This window comes from Clinocottus analis, unplaced genomic scaffold (assembly GCF_023055335.1).
Source record: "Clinocottus analis isolate CAN_PGR_092001 unplaced genomic scaffold, fCliAna1.0.p SCAF_3, whole genome shotgun sequence".
NCBI lineage: Eukaryota > Metazoa > Chordata > Actinopteri > Perciformes > Cottidae > Clinocottus > Clinocottus analis.
The window spans coordinates 17,803,456-17,824,012 of record NW_027176042.1 but is presented as its reverse complement, the minus strand read 5'-3'; the positions used below and the strand labels follow the sequence as shown (position 1 = coordinate 17,824,012).

Below are 20,557 nucleotides of genomic sequence, written 5' to 3'. Positions count from 1 at the left end.
GGTCTGCAGTGATATTTCCAGCCTGCTTCCTGACTCTGGGAGGTGTACAAGTCCAAGATGGAGGGCAAGCTGGAACCAGTAGTTCTCTCTGCAGACCTGACGATCCGTTGCAGTCTGTCTTTGTCCTGTTTGGTGGCCGATCCAAACCATACGGTGATGGAAGAGCAGAGGGCAGACTGGATGATGGCAGAGTAAAACAGGATGAGCAGCTCCTGAGGCAGGTTGTATTTCCTGAGCTGGCGCAGGAAATACAGCCTCTGCTGGGCCTTCTTGCGGATATTGTCGATGTTAAGAGGCCCACTTCAGGTCGCAGGGGATTATGGATCCAGAAACCTGAAGGTCTCCACCGCAGAAACAGTGCTGTTGTTTATGGTGAGGGGGGCCGAGTATTGGGGGGCTCCTCCTGAAGTCCACTGTCATCTCAACAGTCTTGGACTTGTTCAGCTCTAGGTGGTTCTGACCACACCATAGGACCAGATGTTCAACCTCCGCTCTGTACGCAGACTCGTTACCGTTCCTGATGAGGCCGATGACCGTTGTGTCGTCTACAAATTTCAGGAGTTTAACAGACGGGTCTCCAGAGGTGCAGTCGTTGGTGTCGAGGGAGAAGAGCAGTGGGGAGAGCATACATCCCTGCGGGGCGCCAGTTCTTATGGTCCGGGTGCTGGATGTGATTTTTGCCAGCTTCACCTGCTGCGTCCTGTTTGTCAGGAAGTGTGTTACTCACTGACAGGTGGGGGCTGGTACGGTGAGCTGGAGATTTTGTGTTGAAGTGCCTCCGGGATGAAGGTGTTGAATGCAGAGCTGAAGTCCACAAACAGAACCCTTGCGTATGTCCCTGGGGAGCTGAGTTGTTGCAGCATATGGTGCAGTCCCATATTTATTGCATCATTCACCGACCTGTTTGCTCGGTAAGCAAACTGCAGGGGGTCCAGCAGGGGCCATGTGTCTGTCCTTCAGATGGGTCAACACCAGTCTCTCAAAGGATTTCATGACCAAGGACGTCTGGGCGACGGGTCTGTAGTCATTTGATCCTGTGATGGAGGATGTCTTGGGGACCGGGATGATAATGGAGCGCTTGAAGCAAGAGGGAACTTCACACAGCTCCAGTGAACGATTGAAGATCAGCATGGAGATGGGGGCCAGCTAGTCAGCACAGACTTTCAGGCAGGAGGGGGACACGCCGTCTGGGCCCAGAGCCTTCCTGATCTTCTGTCTGTGGAAGAGCCGACTCACATCCTCTTCGCAGATCCTCAGTACCGGAGGGGAGTTGGGTGGGAGAGGTGAGGAGGAGGCAGAGAGTGGAGGTGGTGTAGGTGGTTGTTTGATGATGGGGTAGATGGGCGGGGTGGAAGTGGGCTTGTCAAACCTGCAGAACCCACTCAGATCGTGAGCCAGTCCATGATCGTCCTCAGTGGGGGGGGATGGTCTCTTGTAGTTGGTTAGTACTTCCAGGCCTCTCCAAACTGACGAGGGGTCGTTGGCTGAAAACTTTTTTCCCAGCTAATGGACGTCGTATTGACTTGCACAGCGTCTTGCAAAACAAACCATTATGGAAAAAGCTATGTTAAGATGACACATTGGTAGCATCTGCAAAAGACAGACAGAGAACATAAAAAGGAACACTTTGGAAAACTTCCACGCCCATTATCAGCCCCGCCCTAATCAAATTAGATCAATTTATAATATTTGGAAACTCATACGCATGCTGTCATAGCAGAAATCTAAATTTCAAAGCTGTGTTAACAAAATTATTAGCCACACTTGGACACTGTTGTGAATTGCCCAGTCTTCAGTGCTGTAGATCAATACAGGGTAAATCAATTCCCATGATTGACGCACATGCTGTGGCATACTCAAATGTGATTGATGACCTATTGGTGGGGGGGGGATAATGACATGACAACAGCACTTGAGGAACAGACGGATGCAGTATCTAGGTCTTTAGAAGAAGTGGACGCAGATGTTATTACACACAATTAAGAGTTTCGATGCAGACATTATTCAACTTTTCACTTCTCAATCTCAACTATCATGAATCTTAGAATTTACGGAGCAAGGGCAACAGCATAACCTATGATAATTACCTCTATCTCCTCTGACATGTTCTAATTCTTTTTAAGTATAGTGACTCTGTTGATGTTGAAATAAATGCCTACACATGTGGCAATCAATCTTTTTTGTCACCAACTAATCTAATTAAATAGGCATTAACGGACTATTTTCAATGCTAATGCAAAGCTAGTGCCTAATAAAAAGTAGCGCCTGCCTTCTGATCAGATCAACTTTTCCACTTTTCTTAATTGGTCACACCCGCACAGGAGTTGGTCACATCCCTTATTTTGGTACAGCATGGTATTAATAAATGACCAGTCTCTTTCTGTATGTGCATCAGCGGCATTGGAACCTCTTATTGTCTTTCCCTGCCACAATATTTTTTTTTTGCTTTTGAAAACATTCAGCTATAGATGGTTTAATTTTTGGAACACAATAGGTAAATTAATTGTTTCATACCACCACCTTAGTAGACGCACACCAACAACAGTGACTATAATTGCGATTACGTGGAATTTGTACTCGCAAACTTAAAGTGCAAGGTTCCAAGTCAAAAAGTTGCATCTAGCTCAACTTTTGCCACAAAAAACTTTGCTGTAATGCATTAGCTAATTTCCATGGTATAGGACAATTAAATATATTCCAGATAGATTAGAGTGTCATAAACAGCTGTGTTGTGTTTGGGCATCCAATGAGCCTTTGGACTGATTGTTTTACTCAAACTGAACTTCCTGGATCATAGGTCACTTTTTCACTGGATGCTGGTATTTTTTAATGCCGTCCTATGTTTGGTCTGAAACTCCCCTAAGAGGCCGAGTGGGACTTGACAAAGTTGCTATTCACATTAACCTGAGTAAATGTTACATAATCTAACAGCTGGATGTGTCCTAATAGTATACAATGTCCTCTATGATCTGCACAAACACCTAGTCACACTAAATGACAGCTGGCTGGCTGGGCTGCCATGCCAAAACAGTGATGGAGAATCGAGTGCTGCAAGCCCGCCTAACCCGGAAGTCAGGCATACAGCCAGTCAAACAGTCCGGCTGTCGATGTTGGATCAGCAGAGAGTGCGGTCTCTTACAATGTCACTTGTCCACTCGAGAGTGGCCAGCCGGAAGGCAACATGCCAGCCATTTAGCTCAGTCTACCATCCAGCATCTCCATTTCTACTGTTTTTCAGCGTTTCTTCTGTAACATTTGTTCCTCAGACACCTGCAAACTCTGAAGTAGTGAAAAAGGTGACAAGATACAAAACTAAGTGGGTTTACACAATTGAAGCCTTTTGGAGTGAGAAAAGAACAAGGCCTACAGTAATTACTAATTAGTTGGACAACATATTGTCCCAGAAATAATTGTGATAAACAATATTGTATTCATTTTATGACACTGATATAATTATAGTATAATAGCATAATAAAGCAAGTACAGCTTTAAAATAAGTGCCATGTATGCTAAATGTTTACTAAAAAAACTAAAGTTTACCTCAGGTTTAGATACACATTCAAAACAGCAAATTTTGAGAAAAGCGACTTGTTTGCAGATATGTAACCAATTAAATATAGTCCCATTAAATCCCATAAATCAAAGACCTATAAGTCAAACACACACCAGGCCAGAGGTCTCCATCACAGGCATCATCATAGAGGGCAGTAAAAGCAGGAACAGTGACAACCATGAGAGTTGTCAGCACAGACGGATAAAACATAAAACATGGCCCCTGTTGTTTTTGCATTACTATCACACCAGACATTGGGCAACTGCAATGTCCCGACCATGACGACGCTGTGCTAAAATAGAAAAATAGGGGGATGATGACAAGCCTGCTGTAGAAGCTGTGGACACAAAATGACATGCATACTGTACAGACCATTTGACAGACATGTGAGCTTGACTATATTTGAATACAGCCGTGCAGACACTTATCTAGTCACCAGACCACCTATTTGTTTGATTATGTTAATAAATCCTAAAAAAAAAAGATTTCCTTTATGATGAGTATTCAGCTTTGGCTCATGAAAATGCTTCCTACAATGTACACTTTGCATGTTAAAATAAGAAAGTCTTGACTCTGCATTTGAAACCTGTTATCATTATTAAATTAATTAAACACTTTGCTCTCTCCTCACCCATTCCATCTGTGAAAAAGTGATTGTGTATGATACTGGCAACTCAGTAAAGATTAGGAAATGGTGTTAGAGAAACTGCACACTGCAGCCAGTCACTAGATCCCATCGCTGACCTGACAGCAGTGGCAGGTCTGTGCCTTGCTGCGCTACACCATCTGTTTACCTGTAACAGTCAACCACTCCCAATGACTCTGCCTGGCTAAGGATAGCAATTTACCCGTCTTCACCTTCTTCCTGTTTTTCTTGCTCTCTTTGTTCATCAACCTCTGCATCTATCGTCACAGCATTCTAATTATTTCACAAACAACCACTCCTAAAATTTGTTTTGGTTAGGTACACCCTTTTACTGACATGTCTTTCTCTCAGTTGCTCTCTCAGTCTATCGCTCTTGAAATTCAACTACTGGACATGTCTCTTTGCTAGTCTACTTAGAGTATTACGTTGGTACAAGATTGGCGTGGCCTATTTTACATCACTGTCATTTGCTCTTTATTTTGGCCCGAAAGCAGGCAAGTTAGGGGTTTCCTCTTGATTTTTTTTTTTTTTTTTAAAAGTGTACTTAAGGGTTTATTAGACACACATTCCTGAAAGCTGCTTTTAGTTTGCCATCTATATGTAACATCTGCTTTATGTCCATTTGCATTGGCATAGATAAGTGGGTCTCAAACTGTGGGGCGCGACCCTCTAGTGGGGCGCGGAGGTATTACAGGCGGGGCGTGGAGGGTGCAGATTCTTAACAAAATAAAAGTAAAGTTTTTATTTGTAATAAATGTGAAGCACTGGGACGTCAGGGTCTTGCTGAAGGACACTTAAACATGAAACTATGAGAACAGGGATCGAACCGGTTTCAGGACGAACACTCCCCATGAACATGATAACTTCACATAGTACAAAGTACACAGACGTAAAATGTCATTAATAAATACATGGCAATATGCCTACGCCATTTACAGGTTACGCAAGCGCAACTCGATTCTTGCCGTTTTGCTTAGAGCCTACCTCCATAAGATCTCTGTGAGACTGGCGTTTCTGCTATCGACTCTCAAAACTGAATATAGATCTAAGCTCAACATTGAGCATGAATTGCAGTAATTTGGGCCCAAACATTTTTCTTCCTCCAAAGTGGGGCGTAACAGAAAAAGTTTGAGAACCACTGGAATAGACTTCCAAATCGAAGGAAAGTAAACTAATCGTATTAACAAAATTAATACTTTTATTACTTCATTACACCATACTTTAACCCCTTTACAATTATTATAAGCCCAAAAAGAGTCTTTAACAACGTCAATCACATCCATTGTGAGCTACAAATACAAAAGTTAATAATTGCATGTCATATTATAGTCTCTCTCTTAACAATGCAGCACTCAGCTATTTGAATAATATAAGGGCATAGAGTTAGGGATAATTATGGTGAGTGAGAGTTGAGTGGCAGCCGCTAGCCGTCTGCCCCACTGAGTCACCTGGGTTCACCCCAGCTCCACATCTTTGTCCATTTTTGGATTACCCTGAGAGTTAGGCTATGTTATCATTGTCAAGATAGCAACGGCCAGAGGCAATAACTTTGAGCTTCAGAAACATATAGGTGGCGTCGCAGAGACTACATCAAATTCTATACAGAACGGTTTGACTCATACAGTTGGGCTTCCATTCATTATTGTGTTCCCGGCTTCACATTAATTATTAGCCAACTTTCTCAACAATGCCCAACACATATTTAAAACAATTGACCCTAGCCAGAGTTGAATCAAAAAATGTACACCTTGACAGCAAAACAAGCAAGCTCACGCTTCAACATTAGCAACTGAATCTAACACGCTAACCAATTTAACATTATTCAACCGTTTAAACCATGTTGGGAAGAAAGAAACTTTTTGTAATATCATGTAACTTGCATGTGCTCCCATGTGACATGACTTGAGGGGGAGGGAGGGGTGTTTACAGCATTTTCAAAATGTAATCAGGAGACAATTCTCATTCAAGATAATCTTGTGCATAAACTAGCATTTGAACATATGATCCTGTACGTCACTCAGGCTATCCCTTTCAGATAGCATTGTTATTGGTTTTCGGGAATTCCAATAGATAATTTGTAGTTAATTCCCAGATCAAGTTAAAAAGTTTAATAAGTTTTCAGGACAACACAAGACTTTCCAGAACATTTCACATTCATTTTCCATGTGTTTTAGATGACGTACACAAAAAAGAAAAAAAACTTAAGAGCAGAAGCTCTGGAAGGAAAACATTTTATAATATAGCGAAAAATAGGTTATGAGAATGGAAAAAGGGACACTCTCTAAAAGAAAGTATTAAAGTTTTTTATTCTTTAACATTTCTTCTTCCATTTCTTAATAAAAAACAAATTGTGAGGATTTTGTATTATATTTTTTTAAATAAAAGCTCCCGATGAGAAAGTGTGAACCTACTGACTTAAAAGGCAATTACAGCAGCAGTTACTCCAGGGATTGCTATTGATTTTTTTCATCCCACCCTCTCGCTCTCGTGCTTCCTCTCTTTCATACTCAAGTCTTTTTCCCACGCATTTTCAATTAGTATGCAGGAGTGAGGCTGCAGGAGCATCAGCTACCTGGGGAACAGAACTCCAAAGTCACATCAAACAAAAAAAAAAACACAGGTGATAGTCATATGCACCAACAAGGGTGCACACACACACAATTTCAAATACAAGGACAAGTTAACAAGTACTATGGTAGGTCCGTCAGGGCTAAGCAACTAACTTTAGTTACTTCAGCTAGCCATGCCATTTCTTGCTAAAGAAAGGGGCTAACATGTAAACCAGCCAACATCAGGAAGAAAACGGCATTAGATCTGGCCACCTGACACCAAATGGGTGTCTTGTATATATAGCTTGTATATAATCTGAAGGTTGCTGTGGTGGTGGCAGACTATCTTTTACATTTCTAATTGACAAGAGTAGAATGATAGGATTAGTGTAATTATTTGAGGCAACATCAAGCTATTTTAATTAGGTTGCATCGCTTAGGATACTGATGCATCTTGATTTATTATAATGCTAACAGACATGCACATGTACACAAGTCATTATATAAACGTATCCAGCACAAGACAGATCTGGGCCAAGTGAACAAAAAAAAAGAATAAAAGGAAGAAGCAACGGGAAGGATCGCGAGTCAGGCTACAATCATCAAAACGGAATAAGAGAGGGAAAAGCCAGGTCTTCTAAACCTGAAACAGTGCTGAGGCCATGGGGACAGCTTGCTATTAATAGCAGCAAATTTTTTATTCAAGAGGGCTCTGCTGTTGTGCTTTCGCTCACGCTTGTGCTGCCTCTCTCTCTCCTTCTGTATTATTCCTCTATTTCTGCATATTGTGTTTCACAAATAAAGGGGGAAAGAACTGACTGTGTAAATGTCTACTGTCTTAAGATATAAAAAGGAGATTTAGAATGAATGATGATTTCATAAACAGCCGTGATCATAACCTATTACTGCACCTTCAAGCCAAGAGGCGCATGGAGGATAAGTCTCATAACTTCCCACATGCAGTCTTATGTAAGCTCTTAGGTTTTCCTTTTTAACTGCACCCCTCCTTCCCTCCTCAGTATGACAGAGTTGCAGAGTGACGCCTACTTCTAAGTGACACTCCACCCCCACCAGGCCACCTCCACCATACTCCCACACAGGGACACAGTAGAAGGGAATTCCTCATTACTTCAGCATTTGCCTCAAACACATTTTCTATAACTGTACAGACACACAAACATAAACTGACCACTAGCATCTTTCAGCCAATAAAAACCTAAAATGTACGTGCAGAAACCCAAGGTTCTTTTTCCAGTTTAAATCCACTGTTTAAAAATGTTCTGCACTTTAACATGCTTGTATGGTACGCACAGTACATTTAACCATCTTCCAGCTTGCCCTATTATATGAATTTCACAAAGACCAACAACGAAAAAGTGCTAAAATAAAAAGGAAATTATAACATTAGCCATGGCTGCACGTTAAACCAAATCTCACAGTTGTGAAAGACACATGAACAAGCTATATCTTAACTCCAAATTATTAACACACACACACACACGCGCTTACTGTATTTAGAGTTCAGCTCTGTGGATCTCCAGCCAAGTCGGATCAGGTGTCTCACAGATAAAAGCACATAATCGCCGGAGAAGCAGCAGCTCTGGACCAAGACATCGCTCACATTAGTTTTATCTCACTAAGTAGCACAGATGAATGAATTCCATTTCCTGCAGCATGTAAATATCTCATTTTCAGGAGTGTTTACCTCTATCACTCGCTTCAGCTCATTTTACTTTCTTTGTCTTCACGCTTGCTCCCTTCCTGTCTGTACCATCAGCTGTTTTAAATGAGTTTAATGAAAATGGACAGACAGCTCGTTTTTGACTGCCTCCTCTATTTTCTGAATGAAGCATGTGCACCACAAGGAAACAGAAAGCCTTGCTTGCTGGCTGGTTCTCTTTCCCTACTGCTCTTATGCTATCATGCGCACATTTGCACCGCTCCCTTCTCCTCCAACCCTCCCTTTCGTGTAGATTTTCTCTCTCTCTCTCTCTCTTACATATCTTGTTTGCTCTCTGCCTCTGTGTGACAATATAATTGCAGAGACAGCCAAACCAGGGATGGCACTAACGTCCAGCTGTTTAAGTGGTATTTCACTTAATAAAATGGTAAGATGCTCATATGGGGGGGGTTACAGAAAATACATTGAATCATTCACAACTTCAATTTAGGATTTTTTTTTTTTTTTTGCAAAAAAAAAAGGATACAATCCTACATTCACAGGCAAACTAGTCACTACTTCAATCTCCATTTCATGGGAGTATATGAAGACGTTATCTGTAGCCTGAGCTCATTCAGTTTACAAGTCCAGACACAAAGTACTGACAGCTGCTGGTGAAACGGAGCACTGCTGCAATGACTAAAAATAAATAGGAAAAATCAGGGGCTTTGAAGGAAATATGAAAAGGGAAAATAATGAAACTACCTTATTAGCTCGGAAGGAACCTTAATCCCACAGGACAACCTATTTGCATCTTATCCCTGCAGCTCCATCACTGCAAACTGCAGCTCAAAATGCAGTGGAAAAGAGGCAGTCAAAAGTTCGGCATCAAAGAAAACATCAGAAGAGAACTCTAGGTAAGGTAGCGTAAGGTCGCTGATGCGTGATCCGTTCAGATCTCCCACCCCCGGTTTGCACACAAGTGAACTGTGGGTTAATTACACAGTTTAACCATCATAGTGAGACACAAAGTTAAACTGCCGATCAGTATCAGCCTAAATTCAGTAGAAATATGTAACTGTCAATGCTTTTTATTTGCTGATGCTTGATAATGATGCTACATTGTGAACAACAAATCCATGTCGAAATTGGCAGGAGAGCTAGTAACGTTAGCAGCATTGAAGCTCACACTAAAGGTACGTTGGTTGCATTGAGTTACATTATGATGCATTCATATTCTATTCAAACTCAATATCACAACTGAGACGCAGGCAAGTAACAAAAGAAAAACAATTAAAACTTCTGGAAAACAATTAGGAGACAGTACTACAAAAAGGTTTTCTGACAGAACTAAGATACACTTCACATCTCGATATTTTTAAACGATAAAGTATATGTACAAAGGCAATCTTGTTAAAAAAATAAGTTTGTCGAGAAACTTGAATTTACACAGTTGTTCGAAGGAGATGTTTTCACAGAAACATAAAATAGATATTAAAGAAGGAATTATGTCTTATAACTTATAACTATTTCCAAACACTGGAAACAAAGCAACTTATTATTAATAGCACTAATGCCAAGATATCTTTAATCAAAATACAATATCTAAATTACGTATTTGAATACAAATAACAACCAGAGATGACAATCAACAAAGTTAAGTCTAAGTAGCTGGAGTTTGTGCGGAACCTTGGCAATGCTAATCCAATAAATGACTCAAAACCTTAATACAATCTGGACGTTTTTGGATTCTGTTGCACCTCAAGTGAAGCAGCTACAGCTTCCTATAGTCTTAATTAATTGCAGTCGCAACTGCAAGATTCTCAAAATATAGCCAATTTTTTTACAATATTTTCTTGGTGCAACAGTTTCAAATATACTAGGAGGGAGCAGTGGAGGGGTACAATCGGTTAAGGCAAACAAAACTCAAAAGGCAAGTAAAACTGTTTAATGTTTTGGCAGAATGGAAAATCCCAACTCTAGTCTGCTCTACATGTATCGGTATGTGGTTAACCAATGAGGTAGAAGATATTTGCGGTAGGTCTAGACTTTACTTTTAGGAATCATTTTGGTGACCCAAAAAGCATAATTGTAAGCAATGTCGTGACTCTCGATATTTAACTTATTGATAGGGCACATTGGTTTCCAAATTGACACCCAGGATTTATTTCTCTGTAACATGTCCCTTGACATAACCTTATTATATTGCATGTTTTAAATTATTTGTGACAGATAATCCCTGGAACTGGCCCCTCAGTCAACTAATAGATCGTTTTTGGTCTAAATTGACTAAGATTTCTTTAGACAATTAGTTTTATTTATTTATTTTTTACAACAATATTGTATGAGTGTTAGTAGACTAAGAATTGTTTTGGTCGAGGAGAGCTCCACATATCTTTGGTATGACTGCATATTAGATGCATAAGCATGTTTAAAAAAGTAAACCGTGTGAATACTTTCGGCTCTTGCATTAAAGTTGCACAAAAATCTTGTTTTCGGGTCCATGGACCTAATACTGATACTGGATAGTTCAGCATATTAATTTCCCCCAGTATTTCAGAGGGAAACACACTACACAGCTCTAAATTATTACAATTTGAGGCAGAAAACCGGCCTACATGCTTGTGAAAGCACCATGGGTGCTGTGAGTTTGCCCACGATGGTGTCTACCACTGTATAAGAAAAGCAAGGCAAAGTTCTCCTTCAGATTTTGGATAAAAGGTGTACATGTTAACAAATCTGTCCAGGCTGATATCAATGGTCTATATGCATTTTGTTTTTGAATATAGAGTACAATCACTACAAATTGTATATAATTAGCATAGACGCAGCATCATAGCTCAGTGGTTAGAATTGTCATGTTATAGCAAGAAAGTTTTTAGTTTAAATCCAATGTCTAGATTTATGGATCTTGCAAGACAACAAGAGGTACTGCACAGAAAATGGATGGCTGGATGTTAAGCACACATTTCCCTTTTATCAGATGGAGCCAAGTTAATACTAGCAACCAACCAACCAACTACTCTGCAATCCTAGCCAGGGCTTCAAAGTAGGACCTTTTAAAAATTGCACATAATCCAAAATTTGTCAAGCGTCATTAAATTTTTATATTGGTCGCACCGGTTTGCCAGACCGGTTAGCAGGTCTGTTTCTGTGTGAAGCTGTACCCTGTACTCTTCCTCGAGCGACATCTACAAAAAAAACAAAAAACTTTTAATATAAATTTAAGGTAACGATTGATTGTTTTCTCGCCAAGAAAAATACTGCAGTGCCCCATTAAACCTGAGATTGTTGGTTGAGGTAAATGCTTTACTACCAGTCTGACCAATCCCAGGTAAAATGCCTAATCTTGATCAGAAGAGCCAGATTCATTTCAGAAGAGTGAAACTGTCGGCTACATTTAATATCAGAAAGGAACTTTATTGGTAATTTCTTCTCTGCTCCAATGATCGCCAAAGAGCTGATCTGTTCTGAGCGCATATTTCCCTTGTCACTCAATTACACACTCGCTATGGACACATTATGCTGCTTTTATACCAATACAATATGTAAACAACATACATGTGGATTGCAGTTAAACCCAGCCGTGGTCATTTTCAAACAGTACTAATGTGAGCATTAAAATTTGGCGTTGTAAACTGGTTTTCTATCTACTCTCGGTCGCAATGTGGGGCTAAGGCAAAAAGTTGAGTAAACTTCTAATTCCCTTCTGATCCAACATCCTCAGAGATGGCCTTACCAAAAATAAAAAAAATGAATGAATAAAAAAATAGTATCTTTTTTATTCTGGTCTACAATCCATCCCATCCATCCATTATCTTAACCGCTTATCCTCATTAGGGTCGCGGGGCGCTGGAGCCGATCCCAGCTGTCAAGGGGCGAAGGCAGGGTACACCCTGGACAGGTCGCCAGTTCATCACAGGGCTGGTCTACAATCATTTATTTAATTAAAAAATTACCAATGTGTATTGGGACTGAAAAAAATGTAATGCTTAAAATGTATTATTGCAGCTCAAAATGTGAGATGTGGTGAAAAATGTTGGGTGCACCTAAAATAAAAAGTTAGGCACACCAGTGCAACCAATGTAGAAAGTGAAGCTGTGTTCCAAATTGTATATAAGTATTTTAATTTTTTTTTAAACTTTTGGGACATAATGCAGCTGCCCTTACAAAGTATGTACTGTTGCATGCGCAGTATGGATTCAACAGGGTATTCCTCATTACATTGCACCGTGAACAATGTTGCATATACATCCATTGCACAGGATTGGAGGATTGTGGGTCAGAACAGCCAGATAAACATGCTGGCTTGCATACTGACTAATATGACTAGATGTAGTAGTACATCCTGGTAACTTTGGCATACTGCATTTGACATATAATGCATCTGGCACATTATATAGTAAGAATTAGCTAGCCTGACACTAAAAAATTTTTTGTTTCAGATTGAGCACATGACATACTCAAAACAAGTCCAGCAGCTTCTTCTGCATTTGGGCCGTCAGGTAGCCTCTTTCAGAGCATAGTAAAAGAAGACATTGAAGGGCTTTGAAAGCAGGAAAGAGGGGGGAGGAGACGAGCAAAGATCAGTTGCCAAAGACACCACAGATAAACCGTTTGTGAACACAATCACAAAGTGTTGCAGTCTCTAGTATATAACTAAGATACAATTATAAGTAAACACTAGGAAAAAGGTTATTATTTACACAACAAACATAAAAACAAGCCAAAACCGGTCATAACTAAATACGATTGTGTTTGGACATAACCAGGTTATTACTGACGAATTAGGTTTATTTTAGCTCAAAAAAATAAAGCTACTATTGCAATACAGTGGTAAATTTCAATATGTGATCATGAATTTTCTGTTTTCTTTCCCTTTGAACTATAGAAAATGCTCCAGCTTTACAGCAATTACATTGAAGTCAGTCAGGCAGCTATATAGCCAGTCTGAAGCCAGGCTTATGGTCATGCAACCAGTTGCCTCCCTTCTGCCCTGATCAATAATTTACATCAGTGCAAGCAATGAATGAAAGATATGGAAACAAAGGATTGAGAAACAATGACTGAGAAAGACATAAAAAGAAAGGAAGCTCATAAAACAAAGACAACAGGAAAATAAGAGGGAAAAAATGAAGATGAGAGAGAGAAACAGAAGCAGGAGTGGTTAAGAGAAGAGAGATATAGGAGCAGCAGCAGCAACAGCACCACGCTTGGTGCTCTGGCAGAGATCTATAAATAGCTCTTCAAATCTCTCTAGAAAAAGCCTCCTTCTGCTTATTCTGCTGCAAACAGAAATTCAGAAAGAGACAGAAGAAGATACGGATATCTCGCTGACAAATTTTTACCAGAGATCATGTCTTATCAGATTTTACCTGCCTATTTCAAATCACATTACCTCGTAATTAAGTATTAAAAAACGCTTTTGCATTGACTATGGGTTGAATAAATATTTGATTGTAGGAGGTGAATACGGTAATAACAAGCAGGTTACATCCAACACAAACTCACATGTTCTACTGGTTACTGAATATGCACACTTGTGAAATCTTTTTATCAAGACTCACACTAGTCCACCCAAAACATGTTCTTTCTAAAAATGTATTGATGCTTTACCTAATTGATGAGTAGATCAACATAAGGTTTTTCAAGTTGCAGGGTAGGGGAAACCTAGTAAAAGGGAGGCAGGATACGCCATCTTTCTCACTACTGGCCATAGCAACAGCAGACTGTTGATTCAATGACTCACTTTCATCCGATCTGATTATGGATAAGTCTTCTCTCAATGATATTAACATTACAAATTCTGCAGAAGGGGATACTTTCTTAACCTTTGTCCCTACTCTCTCTCTCTCAGATGAGTGGCCAACAGAATAGACACATTTGCAAAACAATCTCAAGATCAAATGTGACTATATTGGCAGTCCTTGCCTGCCTCTTGGCAGTTATCTGCATCACATGACTAGCCAATGGCGATTGTAATGAATATTTATGTTTTCAGTCACACATGCTGTTTTCCCAGAGCAGATGTTTGAATCACAGCTCTGACAGTCTGTGCTGTGATCCCACCTAGTTTGACACAACGGTCTTGCCATCTATTTTCAGCTTCAGTAACAAAATGTAGCGCTACAGCCAAGACAAAGATCAATGGCCATTTTTCGTGGTTTCCTTGACAAACCATTTTTCTTCTTTGAATCATCTATAGCGGGATGATTTTGTATTATGGACTGGAAAACAAAATGAGTGAAAATTGCTCATTTCTGTTTAATCTCATTAATGCTAGGGATATGCATCCCTGGGGTATGGCCTTGGACGAAAGATATTACCTTAGTTTGCAAAATGACAAGTTTAGAAACACTTTCCACACAATGCCATAGTGCCATGAAGACCAGTTGTATCCTCTCACTGTTTTTTTTAGAATGATTTCTTAAATCATCTCACAACACAATACAATACACTAAAACTGCGTAAACCATATAACCTATATGTGTGTTATTTCAAATTGATTTGACATTACATCCACACCTGGTTTGCTGTCGTTTATGAACCATCATTGGACACACACACACATATAGACGCCACGGTGTAATGACATTAATAACACCTTGTTGTCACCAGCTCCGGTGGGCTTTGAGCGTGATTAAAGCTATTTCTGATCACTTAATTTTGATTCAACCAGATAATTAGCAAATCACTTCAATCTCATTAACTTCAGTCACATATTTACACCGAGTTTCGGTGCCGTCTCCCTACGATAAGAAGACTAAAACGTTTACATGGCTCGTGTCAGGCATGGAGAACACGGACTTTAAAAATGGTGCTTTAACGTCACGGTATATATCCAAGAAAGAAAAAAGAAAAACATGGAGCGTTACAAGTGATCTCAAGTCACCCTGAAAGGTTTAGCTCACCGTTTTTGCTGGCCGTATGTTACGAATCCGTGTGGAGAATCCTTCAAGTCGTATCTGTAGAGAACAGATGGCAGTGTGGTCAGAGCCGTGGCTGTGCAAGTAGACTGAACATATTAGCTTGCCCCACACGCTAACAATAGCTAGCTCACGGTATTAGCTCGCTTCCTCCGGAGAGTATAATTAGCCACCTACAGCACCTAGCTAATGCTAGCCCGACAGCTAGCCCTTTCTGTTCACTGTACACTAGCAGCCCTACGTTAACACAACTTAGCGTCTACATTACAACCAGTTAACCGACAACGTGGCACGTGTTTACGGAAATGTTGTAAACCCGTACTTTGTACTGTCAAGTCTCCAACATACGAGGCGCTAACTAGCCGATACGGTTGGCTAGCTTTCCCGAATGACTTACCAATGCTAATATAATGGAGCCGCTAGCTTGAGTCGGTTCGCTGCGACCCCAACTGTCAAAATAGCGCCGCGTGAGGGGTGCGCGAGCGGCGTGAACGACAGTCAGCAAGCACCGAGGAGCAAGGCAGTCGACTCGGTTACAGGAACACGGCCGAATAACAACAAAACGCCAAAAAATAAAAGGACACAAATTAAAGAAAAAAGAAACAAAACGCTATTCCCCCTTCTCGGCTCAGGCTTGTATCTGTGTGTCAGCGTCACTTTTTCTTTTTTTCTTTTTACCCCTCGCCGACAGTTTACGTCAGCGGCGTACTGAACATTCGCAGTGAGACGTATAGGATACAGTACAGTTGTTTACCTATTATTCAACGTTACTGAACTCGAAACATAGAGACTGTCATAATGTTTTTTGTGTGTTTTACTTTTGTATTACACGTTTATTATTAAGGAGCACTTGTGTATCTTACGTTGATAAGCAATGAAGGTGTAGTGACATTATGGACATTAAACCACTGACACATTTTAGGAAAGTACATTTTTCTACAAACTATCTCCCATAAACCAGATCGAATAAGTAAACAATACACACTTTATATTAATAGTATCTGTCTATAATGTAATGATGATGAGTTTAATTCATATAATTATCCTTTGTGATTGGAGGGCTGTTGAGTGACATTTTCAATTAATTTACCTTTAGTGAGCCTAATTTTGTACTTTACACATTTTCAAAGGAACCAATACAGAAGTATCGTTTGTTGTAGTTCTCAAAATTCCCCACAAGTGGGCAGGCAAGTACTTGTCACTCAACCTCTATCCCGAGGCAAAAATATAACCTATATGCACTAGTAGTACAACTGTACCACACACTCTAAAGGTGTCCTATGTTTTCAACACATTTGTGCGCACACACACACACACACACACACACACACACACACACACACACACACACACACAACACAAATGGTTTTGAAAGACACATTTTTCCTTAATGATGCTTTCTCCTATGTCAGCTTTTTCAACACCCTGATTTCTAACACACTAAATATGTGTCAACAGAACACTTATGTATATTATTTCAGCTGCACATGCAACATGTTTGCTGTAAACCAATGCCATATATCATGATGCAATTTCAGCAAGTTTGCAGTGAGGCTTGAAGGTGACTAAGGTGACTATAAAGCTGTGCAACATAAGTGAACTGTTCTATCTTGGATTTTATATCATAAGCACAAACTAGACTCCTGTGAGAACCCAAACAGACTAAACTTGTACGGACAATTGTACGACAGAAAGTGTAATTAACCTTTTTCTTCTCTCACTCACTCTCTCTCTCTCTCTCTCTCTCTCTCTCTCTCTCTCTCTCTCTCTCTCTCTCTCACACACACACACGCGCGCGCGCGCACGCACACACGCACACACACACGCACGCACACACACGCACACACGAGGCATCATTTTACAGTACATTACCATGCCACCTTGAAGTGAACATGACGGGACGTGTTTAAAATACCGCGCTGCAGTCCTTTGCACGTTTTGAACTACACGTATTGTTTGGTGCCTGTGTGGCTCGCTTACTCTGTAACTAGGTTAAAGGGCACTGAACGTCAACTTTGATCGGCGGTGGTGGAAGGTTGCGTATTTCGCTCAGAGGGCAACGAGGCACAGAAACTACCTGTTGTGATAACATGAGGTGACGACATCGTTATAGACAATGCACTGCATGATAAACCGTTGATAAAGACGTTTAAAAGCAGCGCGTGACAGTGAGGTGCTGCCAGTGTGTGTCATTGACAGAACTTTCACTGATTGCGTGTGCCACTGCAGAAGGTGATAGCCCGTGTGGCGCGTGTTGTGTACGTGTTGTGTGAGTGTTGCCAGTAATTTCCTCGGCGCCTCGACGCACTCATTGGTGCGTCCCTCCAACGTGTCACCAGTTGTGGTGGATTACCCCAGATATCTACACCATTGGGAGAGTGAAACATCATTCCTTTCGCTCAACTCCCGTCTTCACTGTGTCCAGCTGTTAAAAAAGGACCTCTGGCAACACTGAGAAACTTGTGACTTCCAAAGAAGAACTCAGGAAAGACAAGTTGAAGATTTTTTTCTTCTTTTTTTTCCCCACGCACGTGTGGCATAGACATGCATTTATTTACTTTACAGTCGAGGATGACGCAGTCTTTTTTATTCCCCGTGTTTTTGTTTTTGGCACCCGTGCTGTTGAAGGGTCTCTGGGTCAATGGCTCCCCGGGCTGCGCGTCCTGTGCCTGGCCGGCGATGGAGAAAGGCGCAGAGGAAAGGCTGATGATAGAAATCGCCAAGCATCAACTTTTGGAAAAGCTGCACCTGAAGGAGAGACCAAACATCACTCAGACGATTCCCCGGGCAGCGCTCCTCACTGCGCTGCGCAAACTGCACTCGGGGCGCGTCAGACACGATGGTACTCTTGAACTAGAGAACCGTCTACCCACCCAAGATCAAGGCTATGAAATAGTGAGCTTTGCTGATTTAAGTAAGTTTGGTATTACAATTCTACGCTGTAATCTATTATAGCTGCATAGACCTAAAGCACTATGAGCGCATGGTGTGCACGTTACGCATGACTGTGCGTAAAATGGACACAACATAGGTTAGGAATTCCTCGTGTGTTAACAACATACAGTTGTTGTACTGTTTCATAACATGTAAATTTCTGTCATCACCTTTTAGATGCTATTTTTGCAATACTTGTTGTGGGTCTTACAGAGTCATCCATAAAATAGTGATATGTTAAAATACTTTAAATGATGTTGTCCTTTGTTATTTCCAAGAATCCGCAGCTTGATTTGTATAAGTATAGTTTAAATGATCTCCCTTTTGTTTCTGTAACACACGTGATATTAACAGTCTGTGTTGTTCTCATTGATCCATAGATGAGACAGAGAGCGGTGATGCAGCCAGCCTCAGTCTTACCTTCCAGTTTCTGCAGGAACGTGGCCAGAGTATCCAGGTGCTCCTGTCTTCTCTGTGGATCTACGTCCGCTCCTCTGAGGACCGTTATCGAGACTCTCGCCTGTCTGCCCGGGTTTTTCTCTCTGCAGAAGGTGGGAGGTCCAGCTCGAACCGTACCCTGGTGATAGAAAAGATGCTGGAGGTCCAGGAGAGTAACTGGCACACTTTCCCTATCACCCGCACCCTGCAGGCCTTCCTGGATGGGGACCAGCACCGACTCCGTCTGGAAGTCAGCTGCGATGAGAACGGGAGGAACCTTTGCTCCCTTCATGACTCTGTTGACGCCGCCAATCAGCCCTTCCTGGTGGCCCAAGTGCGTCTTCGAGACGACCGCTCCAAACACACGCTCAGGAAGCGCTCGTTGCGTTGCGGTGACAATGTAAGTGTGTGCTGCAAGAGAGAATTCTACATCAAGTTCAAGGACATCCAGTGGCATGACTGGATCATTGCACCTGAAGGCTACCATATGAACTACTGCATTGGTCAGTGCCCCCAGCATCTGGCTGGCTCCCCAGGCATAGCATCCTCATTCCATACCACTGTCTTCAGCCAGCTGAAAATCAACGGCATTAACACGGCTGCATCTTCATGTTGTGTTGCCACGGAGCGCCGGCCACTCTCCATGGTGTACTTTGACTCCCAGCACAGCATTGTCAAATCAGACGTCTCCGATATGATAGTGGAGTCCTGCGGATGTACATAATGGACATATGATAGGAGTATGAAAGACATAGATTTTCTTTAACACAGGAAACTTAAAAGATGCATTGGTTTTCTGTAGATGACCAGAAAGATAACACATACACAAGTGTTTCTATATATCTAGTTTGGGACAACCAACTCTATATATGTTGTTACTTGTACTTAAAAAAGTACCACTTTTGTCCCAAATTAGACACACAAGTGTGTTGAATTAGTGGCATCATCAAGCCACTAGGTTTGAAATTAAGATTGCCGAAGGTAAACAGTCATGACAAAGACAAAGAGATTGTGTTGTATTATATTTAAAGAGATCACACTGGCTGTCATCATTTTTTTCCAATTTCATTTTAAAGTCTAGTATGCAGTACGTAAAGAGTTGGTGCGTTAACGCTGAGAAAGTGCCTAGAACCAACTGAATGAATTTAAATGAGATTATACACTGAATCTGAATGCTGACACATTTTTAATTCAAATATCAAAAGCAATAATTAAAGAGAGGATGTAAACTGAGAAACCTTATGGCAGTCCCGACACAGACAAGAAGTTCAATTCATTAAAACAAATAAACTGCTTAAAAAGGGCTTAAAAAAACAGAAATATTAATATGGAGCCGTCACTGTAATGTTTTAAAGATGCATCATTTTTCATCACGTAGGTTATTTATTTAGTATTTAGTACTTGCTTTTCAAAATATTAGTTACGACATGTTTTCACGTAATGGGCTCAGTGTCCACACACAATATGACAAAAAAAAATGCCATTCTGAAGCAAGGCTTTTAATACAATGAAAGATATCCTTGATTTAAATTGTGCCTTCTTCATTGACTCAGGATGACAAAGTGCAGCTTGGACATTGAGTATCAAGTCATCTTGGTCTAAATATCAAAGAGATTCCATCTTTATTCCTAAAGCAGTATTTTTACGTGGGCCTGGGACCCAATGTTCATATATACTTTTATTTCTATTCTATAACTGATGTATTTGACTATCTTCTATCCTTGAATTACATCCAACAAACACTGTAAAGCAGTTTTTAGGATTGAACTGAAACGGTTTAAAGAGGTCAAATCTTCCCTGAGTTCTGTCTGAACACAGCCGATGCTGCCTGCAAGTTGAAATATGTTTGAT

General features: G+C 40.8%; 2 protein-coding genes across 12 annotated transcripts in view; one reads left to right on the top strand and one right to left on the bottom strand.

Moving 5' to 3' along the window:
• Positions 1 to 15,981, bottom strand: part of LOC137795928 (R3H domain-containing protein 2) — a 52,186-nt gene extending 36,205 nt beyond the window's left edge. For 7 of the 11 annotated variants that reach the window (XM_068593506.1, XM_068593515.1, XM_068593513.1 and 4 more), the window contains exons 1-2: positions 15,732 to 15,981; positions 15,320 to 15,373 (exon numbers count right to left, since the gene is read on the bottom strand). The gene's annotated coding sequence lies outside the window, so the exon portion shown is untranslated. The other 4 variants (XM_068593507.1, XM_068593509.1, XM_068593510.1 and 1 more) reach the window with 4 other exon arrangements.
• A 1,897-nt stretch (positions 15,982 to 17,878) lies between these two features.
• Positions 17,879 to 19,430, top strand: LOC137795930 (inhibin beta B chain). The gene is made up of 2 exons (XM_068593518.1): positions 17,879 to 18,248; positions 18,649 to 19,430. Exons 1-2 carry the CDS (start codon positions 17,879 to 17,881, stop codon positions 19,428 to 19,430), a joined length of 1,152 nt encoding a protein of 383 aa, XP_068449619.1.
• The last annotated feature ends 1,127 nt before the right edge of the window (positions 19,431 to 20,557 follow it).